At 34.3% G+C, this 15296-nt stretch overlaps 1 protein-coding gene across 1 annotated transcript in view; it reads right to left on the reverse strand.

Moving 5' to 3' along the window:
• The window catches only part of LOC106052369 (uncharacterized), a 30083-nt gene that overhangs the window by 11450 nt on the left and 3337 nt on the right, over positions 1 to 15296 (reverse strand). Inside the window, exons 4-14 of the mRNA XM_056029093.1 lie at positions 13552 to 13719; positions 12377 to 12580; positions 10990 to 11187; positions 8770 to 8970; positions 6914 to 7048; positions 5994 to 6131; positions 4362 to 4499; positions 3504 to 3641; positions 1855 to 1992; positions 1159 to 1278; positions 633 to 663 (exon numbers count right to left, since the gene is read on the reverse strand). Coding sequence (XP_055885068.1) covers positions 633 to 663; positions 1159 to 1278; positions 1855 to 1992; positions 3504 to 3641; positions 4362 to 4499; positions 5994 to 6131; positions 6914 to 7048; positions 8770 to 8970; positions 10990 to 11187; positions 12377 to 12557 — 1418 coding nt within the window. The 5' untranslated portion in view covers positions 12558 to 12580; positions 13552 to 13719. The remainder of the gene's footprint in view (positions 1 to 632; positions 664 to 1158; positions 1279 to 1854; positions 1993 to 3503; positions 3642 to 4361; positions 4500 to 5993; positions 6132 to 6913; positions 7049 to 8769; positions 8971 to 10989; positions 11188 to 12376; positions 12581 to 13551; positions 13720 to 15296) is intronic.

Here is a 15296-nt window from a genome sequence, read left to right on the forward strand (position 1 = left end):
AAAGGCTAAAAGTGCAAACATACAATAGAAAAAAGAATAGTTTAAAAAAAAAAACAAAAAAAAAACGCTTATGCGAAGGAAAGAACCGCTAATTACTTACCTTTATTGAAAATTATTAGGATTATCTACCATGTAAGCAATTTCAAACAAAAATAATTAATTAACACTAAATGACACCCTCGTTAACCGTAAGGCACAAAAACAGATGACCTTAACATCATCTGCCCTGTACAGGGTTTGAAAGGAGAACTTTACTTTTTTCTAAATGATTCACAATCTGTTTTTTTTTCTTTGTTTTTTTTTTTTATTTTGTATTGATTCGTGTATAGTCATCGACTATGAATAATTATGCAAAATTTCAACTTGATGTATCCCCCTTATTTCAATATCAAACAAAATAATTAATTACAAACACTTAATTAACTTCTTTAACTTATTGGTTAATTTTTTTTATTGATATATGGCTTGTCAGGTTCATTAAAAAGTTGTGAGAAAAGCATGTTCTAACTTTTTACCATATAGACAGACAGAAAGGCAGATTAACGGAGTGAGTTGATATTATTCCTTTCTATAGGGAATTATAGTCCATTAAAAGTGAATAGAAATGCTATCTAAAAAATGTTTAAACTTACGCTATGTATTTCGGATTAAAACATAATTGTCCTGCAAAAAAAAAAAAAAAATTTAAATTTCAAAAGATTAGGTAATAGTATACATTTTAATGGAACAATCTTGTCATACTAAGACATGGTTGTGATATAAAACATTAAGATATTCAATGGAAAAAAAATATATTCAAATATAAAAGAAAAAGATTAATAGATAGAAACAAGAAAGAAAAAAAAGATAGATAGATAGATAATAGATAGATAGATAGATTCATAGATAGATTAGATAGATAGATAGATAGATAGATAGATAGATAGATAGATAGATAGATAGATAGATAGATAGATAGATAGATAGATAGATTGATAGATAGATAGATAGATAGATAGATAGATAGATAGATAGATAGATAGATAGATAGATAGATAGATAGATAGATAGATAGATAGATAGATAGATAGACATAAAAACATACATGCATAGGCCTATATAAAAACAAACATATATCCATTTAAAGCTTAATTAATATGACGCTAATTTATAACTTACCTTTGACTTTTAAAAGGATCACACAAACTATGAATAAAACCGCAGGGAGAGAGACAGTTACAATAATGGCAATCAGGCTCTGTTTAGAAATGCCTTCCTTGGTATCAGAGGTCTTATTTTCTGTGTTTTCAAAGTAAAAAAAATATATATTAGGCTAAAGCGCTTTTATTTTTAGACTTGCAAGAATCAACTAAACAAAATGATTTATTACTACTTTGTATTAATATTTCAAAATACAATAGTATTGATTAATTCAAAATTAAATTTAGACTATAAAAACATACACATTTAGGCAATCTATGCAATGAATTAGTAAAGTACAGTGACGTATCTAGGAATCAGCCATCATTTGGGGGCCCAGGGGGGCTTGACCTGTTTGTGGACCCTGCATTTTGCGTAATATTTAATGTAAATGTAAACAAAAAACAATTTATTTGGGGGCTTCCTTCAAGTGGGAGATTTTCAATATCTCTCTCCTCCTTGCCCACCCTACCTACGTTACTGGCAAAGTAGGAAATAATTTGAGTATTTTTTAAAAGTTTTTTTTTTGTTTTTTTTTGGTTTTGTTTTGGTCACGTTGATTAAGTATATCGTGATTTTAAAAAAGAACAAAAAAAACTGTAATATGTAACATGTATATCTGTTTTTAAAGTTTTAGAAGAAAAGTTACACTGCTTACGATACAACTGTACTTACTTAATATGCAGTATGGTGGGTCACTCAAATCGACACACCCTTTGTCACACAATCCAGTTTTACTGTCACATGATGAGTTAAAACATCGATCGCTGCAATTATCTTTGCAGTTTGAGCCCCACGATCCATTGACACAAGCTTGACAAATTAAAAAAAAAGTTTTATTTTTAATGTAAAAATGTTCAACATTTTTTTTCTGATTCGTTGTAAGTTTGAAAATTATAAAATAAAACACATTAATATGGCGGAACATGGCATACAATCATTTCATTAACTGGATCTGTGTGATAATCTGAAAGTTTGAACATTTTTCACAATTATTCATTGTTTCTAACAAATCATATATGAATTTAAAAAAGAATGAATTTGTTAATAATATTGTGGTAATTAATTAATTTTTTGTATATCGAAAAAAGAAAAAGAAATCTTACATTATTAAGATATGTAGTGAAAAATTGGTAGGTATCATGAGTTTAAATAGTCACGTGAAACACTTATCAATAATCTTCTATATGGCTGTAAATGTGAAGTTCTTTCACTTGAATCAGTCTCATAGGTTAGATTTGTGCATCAGGCAAATCTTAAAAACAGTATTCCAGCCAGAATATCAGACCATTTTCATCTAAAATGAAGGCAAGGATGCACTGAATTCACCACTATTATAACGGGACCAAATCGAACGTACACAGTAGCCTCTTTGTTTTAATTTACTTAGAGCTATAATCTTGGAGCAGAGGGAGGAGGAAAGGGGCATCGCCCTCAGGGGTGGGGCGTTACACGCAACCTATATTCCTAAGTGATGTTCATAGAAAATGGGGTGGGAGGAGCTAATAATGTACCTTGCCCCGGGCGCACGTTTTGCTCCCTACGCCTCTGTCTAGGGGCATCAACTAAGAACGTATGATACTGGATGCTATGTGCTTAGGAAACCCTAACACTAATATCAGCTTTTATTTGTTTAAAAATATGTGTATACAGTTTTATTTCATGTTTTATACGCTTGTATTATTTCCTACCTTCTTTTCGTATTGTTCAGCATGTTACATTTACACATAAATAGCTAGGCTTTTAGAATTGTAACTAATTGTCACAATATGTTTTTGTGACGTGCCGGGAATTCTTATAAAGATCTATATATTAAATATCTTCAGAAATTCAAATAAAGAAGATCCATTAGTTCAAAATACAAAGCTTTAATTCGGGAACTAGGAATCACTCACAATATACAAAATGTACAAATGAAACTGTATCAATTGAATATCTTGTTCTGAGGTCGTTATATAATAAATTCAAGGAACTATATTAATTCTACAGCTGAAAACTACGCGACTTGTCTCTTTAAGTTCCATCTAACTACGACCTTTCTCTACGAAATCCTGTCTACAACTGACGCGCCCTAGCCCAGCTAAAAAAAAAAATTCCCTGCAAACCACGCTCCCAATGATGTCATAGCACTTCCGTTTGAACCTTCTGGAAAAAAGGCGGAGCTAGTTGCTAAAGGTTACTGCTACCTAGCACTAATCATATGTTTGCATTGTTTCCTCAAATGTATGTACGTCCTATTATGTAATAAGGGCCTTCAGTCATATGTTTTACATCCATAGCAAATCATATAAGTGTGAAAAATATTTAAAATAATTTAAACTTACCTATAGTACAGAAAGGTGGATCACTGTATCCAATGCATCCTCGATCACAAACTCCAGTTTTACTGTCGCAGGATGATTGATTGCAATTGTTGCTGCATTTATTGCCACAGTTATAACCCCAGGTACCAGTTTCACACTCTACATATTTAAATACGAAAAGTAGCGTCAGTGGTTAAATAGACACTCTACATTTTCATCAACAAATTTTCAATGTTAAGCTTATAACAATTAATATGAAGTTAATAAAAAAATGTAGATAACAACATAGGAAAAGTTCTCATTAGATTTTATTATATATTTTTTACTAATAATGTAAATTCATAGGTGTCTATCTATCTATCTATCTGTTTGTCTTTCTGTCTGTCTGGCTGTCTTATTTCCATTTTTTCATTTTTAAACTGAGCTCTGTCACCAGACACAAGAACTAATTAACTACAGTTTACTTTAGCTTTTATATTTATGCCTTTCACTTACTTTTAATTTCTGACAAGCAAATGAAGTGTCTAGTTTACTACAAACAGATAAAATCATATTATGGCATGTATATGAGGCTGGCTGAGCGGTAAAGCGCTTGGCTTCCGAACCGGAGACCGGGGTTCGAATCCTGGTGAAGAATGGGATTTTTTTATTTCGGATCTTCTGGCGCCTCTGAGTCCACCCAGCTCTAATGGGTACCTTACATTAGTTGGGGAAAAGTAAAGGCTGTTGGTCGTTGTGCTGGCCACATGACACCCTCGTTAACCGTGGGCCACAGACACAGATGACCTGTACATCATCTGCCCTATAGACCACAAGGTCTGAAAGAGAACTTAACTTTTACTAGGAAATGTATACTAGAAATGATACCACTGTACTTACCTATTAAGCATTTTGGTGGGTCTCTGAAATTGACACACCCTTCGTTACATAATCCAGTTTTACTGTCACAAGACGAATTAGAACATCGACCGATACATTTATCTTTGCAGTTCAAACCCCATGATCCATTTACACATGCTTAAAATAATGATTTTAAAAAGTACTATTTTTTTCAACGTATATGTATAAAATATATATCATGTTATACATTTTTTGTGCTTAAATATTTTAAAGCATGAAAACTACAAATGGATGAGTTTTAATTGGTGTTGCAAGGCAGAGAGAAGGGATGCGTTTCAAGTCGACAGCAATGGGTAATTGACAACAAATCATCACAATATAAGTTATGTTCATATATCAACACTCTGTCTGTCCTGTAAAAAATGTGTACACGTTATTTCTCCCACACCCACTCTTGGATCATGATGACATTTAGCACATTTGTTTTTGTACAAGACAATACAAGAATCAAGTTAAAAAATTAACCCATTAGTTATTTAAGTATTGGTAAATAATTATTTTGTTTGGTGTTTAACAAGGGAAAGAACTTGTACTTAACAGTGATGAGGCTTGAGCCATGCGTGTACCCGTTTTTTGTCTTTTTAAAATTCATTTACAATGCAATCAAGTAAGCATTCTTAAAAGTAATCTCTGGTCTAAACATGTTTTATCTGTAATGTAAATGGGAACGTTCACTGTATCAAACATTATTATACTATGTGAATAATGTCTCTAAAAGATACAACGGGAACTATCTAACTATGACCGTTTGACAACCTTAAAGGCCCAAAGAAAATACACTCACTGAAGATGGGCGCAAAAAAAGAATTTAGCCTCTCTGGACAACTGCTTTGTTTACATTTGGCAAAATATGCAGGTCTCAATTGAATCTGCGTGATCAATTGAAATAAAAATATTTTTCCTTAATCTTCGGAATTAAAGACAATGCCTTACTTACTTATCTTATAAAATACAAACGGTACTTAAAAAGAGAAGAGGATTACGTCCTACGTCCTTACCTAAGGTGGCGTGGTGTCTAAGGGTTAAAGCGCTTGGCTACCGAACCAGAAGATCCCGGGCTCAACTCTTGGAGAAGACTGGGATATTTTGTTTCGGGATTTTCGCTACAACTCCAATGGGGGACCTAACTTTAGTTAGGGAAAGTTATGCTAGCAACATGACACCCCGTCGGCTGTAGACACGGATGGCAATTATTTCATTTCCCCTATAGATCTCAAGGTCTGAAAGGGCTACTTTAATTTACTTACTGACTGACAAGATTTCTTTAACAATATCGGTCGCACTGCTGGTATGCTAGAAATTGTGACTTTTCTCACAAATTAATTATTTTTTAACAATTTTTTGAACACATGAGGACAACATTTGTATTATATAAATACCACAGACTAGTATGACTACATTTATCTAGCATAATCATTCAAGTAGCTATTCTTGTTCTAATTTCTTCATATATATATATATATATATATATATATATATATATATATATATATATATATATATTTATATATATATATATATATATATATATATATATATTTATATATATATATTTATTTTCATATGTTTAGTATGTTAGTTTTTATATGCATATTGATAATTTAAACTTACATTTTGTACAGAAAGGTGGATCACTGTATCCAATGCATCCTCGATCACATACTCCAGTTTTACTGTCGCAGGATGATTGCATGCAATTGTTGCTGCATTTATTGCCACAGTTATAACCCCAGGTACCAGTCTCACAATCTGATTATTTAAAAAAGGAAAGTTGCTTACGTGTTTCTACGCCTAGGTCTGTTATAACCATTCTCTCGGTACGTGACGTTTTGGCGTTTTGTATACTATTAAGAATCAGTATTCTTTTTTTTAGACTATAGTATCTCTTTATGTTTTTAACCTGAATCTTTAACACAAAACTAGAATCCTTTATACTATAATCCTAACTTTAATCCATTATTCTACAACACTGTTAGGAGGCGCGGTGGCTTCGGAACCATACACCCGGATTCCAATCCTGGTAAAGACATGGATTTTTACAGTGGGGGTCTTTAGGACGCCTCTGGGTCCAGCCACTCTAAGTACCCCTAGGTAACCGTGTGCTATAGAAATAGAACCTTTACATCATGTCCCATAGATCGCAAATTCTGAAAGTGAACTTTCCGTCTTCTTTACAATACCTTTACTATGTCTGGCTCTATATCATAAAACGAGAATTTCATATACTCTGACTTGATTATACAGGATTTTTAAAGATGGGGGGATCGTTGCAGTATTAACTCTTTCTCTCCTAACTGACGATACCAGCGTTGATTCCACCAGAAAGAGTTAAATTTTCATTCATTAGTTTATAAGAGGAGGGTAATCGCTCTCGCTCTAACAAAGTCATCTTCTCCATTAGGGATTAATTATCTTTAAAAAATTGAATTGTTTTATGTCACATTTTTGCCAAATTTCTTTAATTTACATCTAAAATTATATGAAGACTATTATTACACTTATAATAAGAATATGAATTCTTAAATTTTTACCTGTTTTACAGTTAGGTGGATCGTTGTAACCAAAGCAGGCTTCATTACACAGTCCATCATCAGAACGACAGTTATCAGGACAACTGGCGTTGCAAGTGTTTTCACAGTGTACACCCCAAGTTCCTTTCTGGCAATCTGAAATCAGGCAGAAGTTTATTGTATAAATAGATGAAATAATGGAATTAAGACATCGAAAACTGTAGGAAATTTCGTAACAATAAAATTGAGGAAAAATACTTTGAACTTATATTAAATACTTTATCATATATTAAAATAATTTATTTGTAAATAATACATATTAATATTAAAGATTATATATATATATATATATATATATATATATATATATATATATAAGGCTTTATAATTATAATTAAATATTGTTTAAATGGCCATGTAAAATAATGCATATAATGTATATTTACTTTCCAATGTGTTTTTTAAAGCATTTAAGTCTACAGTTACCGATTCGGTTTAATTTGAAGTCTTTATTTTCAATTTACTTTTTTGTTTAAGATTTACTTATGTGCATTTAGACCTCTTAACAACTTAGCTACGAAATGATGAATGAAACACGGCTAATGTATCTAGGTCAACACATTACATCTAGGTCGACACAAGCTCACATCACAGTGTTTATAGTCTTTTACTATAATAGGTTCAAAGTTTTTATTTATTGACTAGACTACTGTGGCATTCAAATTGTTTTGAGTCTAAATCTACATAAAATTAAACTAACAATGTTATATAAACAATTACATTCACGCGGTCGATTTGATTATAAAATATATTTCATCCTTTTTTGTCACCCCTTCATGTGTCGTGCACACCGCTATGTAAACATATTATGATTGGACAGGCTCTATATGGGGGATAGTAAATATACAAACATACAATAATTAATAAGCTTCTTGAAAAATTGAATTCACGCTTACGATAGTAGGTGTACATCTATTATAATAGTATCTAGACTCTAGATCTAGATCTAAATATATGTAGACCTTTAAGCAAATGTTTTTATTAAAAAACAAAAAAAGGATTTAGGTCGATTAGATATTTTGATAGCTCCATTAATACTATTTTTTAATTCACGCATTCGCTTTCTTAAAACATTATTATTTCGTTTAAGTGTTAATTGTTTCCAAAACACTGTCAGTGACTATATCGACAGTGATGCGCAAATTAAGGCCGCGGGTAATATAAGGCTAGTATATATATACAAGGCTAAAGCCATTCACATTTAGAGCGAACAATTTTATGTAAAAAAAAATTGTAAACTGAAGTTTGAAGGTTAATTTTCATTAAATAATGAAATGAATAGAAACTAATTTCTATGTTCATGTATAAAAGTACAAAATTATGATTTCTAGAATGAGAGTTAATTTAGATCTAGTGATTTTCATCTCTGCGCATGCGTGACTTCTCCGTCTTGTCTCATCACGTACATGGCTATGTGACCTAGATTTATAGGATACTAATACTTTTATAAAGTTAGGCATTTTTTTTTTTTTTGAGGGTCTTAAGTATGTTTAAGGCTACTATACATAGGTTACGGTTCCATTTAGTACCCAAGGAACATTTCTACCAGTTGTTTTTTTTAAAAGATTGGTAATACAGTATTGATTTATATGCGGGACCTACATAAATATGCCTTACTTTCTACTTTATAGTATAGATATACCTATGACGATCGGGACTCATTTGGACCATGTATTAATTTTGTTTAGATAAATATTTTATATATATTATACTCAACCAATGAACTCATCGAGGCACCTATTGTTAAGGGTGGGGCTGTGCTTGTTGTTTTTTGTTTTTTGCTTATGCTTATGCTTATTTTATCTATAACCACTCACCAATGTAAGCTTCCACTTCACAAAGTAAAATGGGTAACACATCATGTGACGCAGGTTTTGTTGCGGAAATGTAAATAGATTTAACGTCCAATATCAACCAATCCACTATTACCAAAGAATTAACAGGTAGTCTGCCATAGTATAGTGGCCATTCGTCTAATTCCTTAGTGATAAAATCTAAAGTGAAATCTGTATTAGCACCTGGAAATTAATTAACAAATAAATATTAAATTAGATGGATGCAATAGAATTCTTAAAACAGTGAAGTTCCCCTTTTTGACCTTGTGGTCTATTGAGCAGATGATGTAAAGGTCATCTGTACCAACCGCCTTTACTTTTCCCCAACTAATGTCATGTACCCATTAGAGCTGGGTTGACTTAGAGGTGCCCAAATTAAAAATCACAGTCCAAATTAAAAAACACAGTCTTTACCTGGATTCGAACCCGTGACCCCCGGTTCAGGAGCCAAGCGCTTTACCGCTCAGCCACCGCGCCTGCGATATAACAGATAGACAAGACTGAAACAAAACGTGTATCTTTGTCTTTATCTCAATATATTTTTTTTCTTCTTGTGTCGTATTTAATGTATGCAAATCATTCTTATATAGAAGGACATTATGTTTGATCAAATTATCATCTCAGAGAGTTTTGGATCTCTTAAAAATTGATTTCACCAACTTAAATAGAAGATCAATACGAGGTCTGTAAAATTCAGCAGCAATAATAAGGCAATAATAAGACTTGTCTTCGAGTCCGAAGATAAATGAGGACTGCAGTATTTCCCGTGGCTACGCAGCCCAGCTGTGACCAACATATTTTGCCACAACCAGGACATGCATAACCATTGTCTGTCGGTGGTCGATTAAGATTTTCTTTTTGCTGTCTTCGTCTTTCCTCGACAGCGGATTTTCTTTTGGTCTCAAATGTGTATCCCGCGGCCTTTGTAAGTGACCTCCAGCTGTCTCGTTCTGAGGCAGTATTCAAACAGGTGCTCTTTTCTTATGTCAGCTAGTCGTGAGCGCTGCTGCATGCTTTTTTCCAGTGCTCTTTAGTGGAGTTAAAAGACAACGCTGTCCAAACTAGTGAATTGATAAACCCACTTTCATGTGCTAGTCGCTGTCCATAAAATAACAGCTGTTCACCTGATCTTCATTTAAATATTGGGAGATACATAAATTATCTAGATCTATATATACGTTTCATAAATTTAGTGTTTGAAACTGTATGCAAAATCCCAAACTGCGTTTCAGTAATTAGATTTGTTTGAATATTTTCGTTCAAAAGCAATTCTTCTTTTTTTTTTTTAGTGTAGTAACATCATTAAGACATCATACATCTCTTAGATGTTACATCCGGTTCATAACATTTATGTGTGGCTCCGTGTTCTTAAGACTGTGAAGCTAGAGTCGTACTTATGTATTACAACAAAGATTTAAATGCGTTGAGTAACACATGTATTAGTGGACAACACATTTATTATTATAATTGGATATTTTGATACAGATTATTCCAGCCATAAGCTAGTTGAAATACACTATACACAATTAAATTTAGCATCAAGAATAATATTCCAGGTCCATAAAGTCTGAAGAATCAAGTAGTAAATATCAAACACAGCCAAACCAAGGGCAAAGAATCGGCCTATACACAGGAAATGGCACATTGACGATTTCATAACTTGCTTTGGCTAATTGAACAAAATATCACTGAGTTCAATCTGTGTGACTGGTATTACTATCATATCATATATGATCCATTCTTTTATTTAACATTAAACAACCAGTAAACTAGCTTTCAATGATGCTCAAAACTAAAATGCTTAATAATTTATTGCACTAGCAGAGTGTTTAGTAAATGATGTAATATTTGGCATCTCTATGCAAGGTATTAAAGACTTCATGCAATTAGTAAAAACAAGATGTAATAAATTCAAAGTCAAAATGCATGTCGCACCTAGTTTTTTTTTGTAAAGATATAGACCTTGCGATCTATAGGACAGAGGATGTAAAGGTCATCTGTTTCTGTGGTTGATGGTTAACGAGGGTGTATTGTGGCCAGCACAACGACCAACCTCCTGTACTTTTCCCTAACTAATGTAATGTACCAATTAGAGCTTGCTGGACTCAATGGCGCCCAATGATCCCGAAATAAAAATCCCAGTCTTCACCAGGATTCGAACAAAACCCTTAATTAAATTTAATGAATACAAGAGAAAATTACCTGATTTGCTGTATAAATAAAATCTATATTCGATAATATCGTAAGGCTGATTCAGATTGATACTCCAGTAAATATATTCGTCTGTCAAGTTAATCTTTGGACATTGTTTTATACCGTCTACAGCAGCTGCATATAGAGTAGAGATTCCACTTGATGATTCATTGTATAATACTTGTTGCTTCAAAGCAATGTTTTGACCTGATATTGAAAAGCAACATAATAACTATTCAAATTAAATATATTCCTGCAATTTTTATCGACATAAAAAGATCTAGTCATTCATCACTAATCATCCATCCAATTAACTTTCGAAAATTTCGTTTCAGGTGTTTTGCTTTTTAGGGACATGGGAGTCGACCGTATGTCAACGGCTTTCTTCTTTGGCGATCTTAAAGGAGGACGGCGCAACAGAGGTTCCCAACATAAGTGCTATAAAGATCATTTCAGGTGCCATTTCGCCCTCACTTACATAGAGGAAATTAGCTGACAGCATAGGGCCTCTGAAAGAGACAGTTGGAGAGCTCTTAAAGACAGATGCTGAAGAAGGAAAGAAATCTTAAAAAGCGGACGACTTTGCACGACATACGGGAATATATATTATCTTATAAATTACAGATGCTACTTCAGAAACAAAGATGGTTACGTCCTATGCGTGCTCCTAGTTCAATCTAGCCATACATGATAATCAATGACTTAAATACTGCCAAGGTGTTCATTTTCCTGGCTGACTCAAGTAGCCTATTCCATGCTCTAACAGTACTAGGTAAGAAGGAGCATTTTTTGCAAATTGGTTCTAGCATATGGAACAAGGAATGTGTCTTTAAATATGAAGGTTGCAGCTGGGTCTGCGTAGTCATGTGAAACACTGCATTCATCCTTAATCTTCAGAATCAAAGACATTGCCATTACCTTAAAATATACACAAGAATAGATACAAATTAAGAGTAAGCATACAGGAACAGTCTCGATTGCAATTGATGTACAATGCAGAAGTAGGAAGAAGGGAAATATTGCTGCAGTTTCTAGTGATTACATATGCCTAACCTATGATTTTCTAACTATTGTAAAAAAAAACGCAAGCTAAAAATTTATTGCAATAATACAAGATCTTCGGGGCTTGCAAAGACCTTCCTTCAGGAAACATTACCAAGAAAAGAAGAAGAGGCAGACAGAGAAAGCAATGAGAGGACAACAAAAATGAATGGACGGGCCTGCCATTGAAGGAGGTTCAAAAAAGGGCGAAGGACAGAGAGAAATGGAGAAAGACGGTTGACAAATCTTGCATGGTGCCCCAACGGTCCAACCGACTAGGGAATGGGTAAAGGTAAAAAAAAAACAGTTCAGTATACCCTAATGGCCTAATCAGTTGAGTTTACCTTAGACTTACCTCCACTGACCCATAGTGAACAAAGATGTTGCACCACTTTGCCTTCCAATGAAATTTGCGAAATACGTCCTACAGGATCGCGATCCAGCACATACCGGATGTCGACAGTGTTCCCTCTAATAAGTATTGTCGGTTCTAATTGAAGTCTTTTTTCTAAGCGCATGTCTATATTTTTGAACATCAATTTCAACCCATGAGCTAACTCTGAAAATGTAGAAGGTCATCGGCATTACAATACTTTTACTTTATGTGTGTTTGTTACGTTGATATTATTGCCAGTAGAAACTAGAAACTAATGACTTAAACACTATGCAAGATCTTAAGGTAAGTAACGCTAATGGTTAAATTAATTTCGAACACTTAAATTAGACAATTTCAACACACAAAGAACATAGTAAGTACAAATGTTAAGCCAAATGCTAAAATAATGGAAGATGAATAAGCATTACCTATATAATGGCAGTGCAGCACAATATGCATATATACATTTTTTATATGTTAACCGATGGAGGCGTTCAATTTACTTTTCAAAGGACAGAACTGTTTTAAATCCAGAAGTATTAATGACTCTTTATAGAATATATTTTCTATTTATTAACTTCATACTTAATACTTCATTACATGCTTTTTAAATCGGTTCTTCTTCTTCTTTGTTCTCATTGTTATGTTGGAGTGTTCATATGACTAGACCAATACATGAGATGAACTGCGCAGTGGTTTCCAAATCAGGGAGCTCTCCATGTATTTTTCTTTCTATTGTGGTGTTTTGGTGCCAATGTCTTATACGGGCCTCTTGGTAAAGAGAGCAGTTTGGTAGGACGTGGTCGGCATTCTCTGGTGATACTCCACATGGGCAGATTTCACTGGTTCCAATTTTGATTTTTCGGTACATGTGTTGACGTATTAGGTTGTGTCCGGTCCTGGGTCGAAAGATTAGACGTTGGTCTAGTCGGGATAGCTTATAGTAAGCGTTTTAAATCGGTTAATTAATAATAATTTCATCTATTATTATAAATTAGGACTAAAGCTTCAATAACCTGTTCTCATGCTGAAAAGAATGATTGCTATTTAAAAGAATTGACATCAATAGTAACCAATACTTACTCGATCACAAGTAAACATAACATTAACAATAAACCAAAGGATATTACTCTTGAGTATTGAGTATATCCTACCTGGTTGGTAAGTAATAAATCTAATCCATGTGTTGTGCAAGTCATTTGTTAACTTTATAAATATTTTCTAATCTCTGATATCAACACATGAGGTGTCATTGTCATCTCTTAATATAGCTGAAATATCTTTATCAGATTCATTGGTCGTAGCAGTATACTCAAATGCTCCTATAAGAAACAGATTTGAAAATGTAATAAATATACAAATAAATTTTAATGATCAGAAATGTCTTAGTTCTTTTAATACACTTTTACTTTTAAAATTATTTTATCTAAATATTTTATAATACCAAGTTTTGTATGAAAATATACTCGCATTTTTTCAATTATTGTTATTGGACCCTCAGAGATGCATAATAATTTTTGTATTTACATTAAATAAAACACAAAAAATAGTATCTTATAATATTTTTTTTTACAGAGATAGATTTAAATATTCTAGTTCTGGAAGGCTAAAAGTAGGAAGCTGAGATGGTTCGGTCATACTGTAAGACATGATGATCAAAAGTCATCCCTTAAGGCAGTGCTTCCCAAACTTTTGACTTTTGTGCACTCCTTTTATAATTTTTGTAATGCTTAGTACCTTTCACCCCCAACCGACCACACTTTAATTTATGAACAGAACATAATAAATGGGTATTTAAAAAACATCAGCGTGATTAATGAGGTGCAACGCGTACCCCTCCAAAGACTTCCCGTACCCATTGAGGTACGCGTACCCCAGTTTGGAAAACACTGCCTTAAGGTACAGAGGAGAGAGCACAAAGAAAATGTCATCGCAAGGAAAGCTGCCTGGACAGCATAAAATAATTGACCGATCTCTCTCTTGATATCTTGCTAAGAACAGCTGCTGACCGAGAAAGGTGGAGGGATAAGGTTTCGCGCCAGAGTCAGAGCACCCCTACGAACTGTCTGTCACAGCACCCCTACGAACTGTCTGTCACAGCACCCCTACGAACTGTCAGAGCACCCCTACGAACTGTCTTTCACAGCACCCCTACGAACTGTCACAGCACCCCTACGAACTGTCTGTCACAGCACCCCTACGAACTGTCAGAGCACCCCTACGAACTGTCTTTCACAGCACCCCTACGAACACTCACTGCACCCCTACGAACACTCACTGCACCCCTACGAACAGTCAGAGCACCCCTACGAACTGTCTGTCACAGCACCCATACAAACACTCACTGCACCCCTACGAACACTCACTGCACCCCTACGAACTGTCAGAGCACCCCTACGAACACTCACTGCACCCCTACGAACTGTCACAGCACCCCTACGAATTATCAGAGCACCTCTATGAACTGTTAGAGCACCCCTACGAACTGTTAGAGCACCCCTATGAACTGTCAGAGCACCCCTACGAACTGTCAGAGCACCTCTATAAACTGTCAGAGCACCCCTACGAACTGTCAGAGCACCTCTATAAACTGTCAGAGCACCCCTACGAACTGTCAGAACACCTCAACGAACTGTCAGAGCACCTCTATAAACTGTCAGAGCACCCCTACGAACTGTCAGAGCACCCCTACGAACTGTCAGAACACCCCAACGAGCTGTCAGAACACCCCTACGAACTGTCACAGCACCCCTACGAACTGTCAGAACACCCCAACGAACTGTCAGAGCACCTCTATAAACTGTCACAGCACCCCTACGAACTCTCACAGCACCCCTACGAACTGTCACAGCACCTCTATAAACTGTCAGAGCACCCCTACGAACTGTCAGAGCACCTC

This window comes from Biomphalaria glabrata, chromosome 5 (assembly GCF_947242115.1).
Source record: "Biomphalaria glabrata chromosome 5, xgBioGlab47.1, whole genome shotgun sequence".
NCBI lineage: Eukaryota > Metazoa > Mollusca > Gastropoda > Planorbidae > Biomphalaria > Biomphalaria glabrata.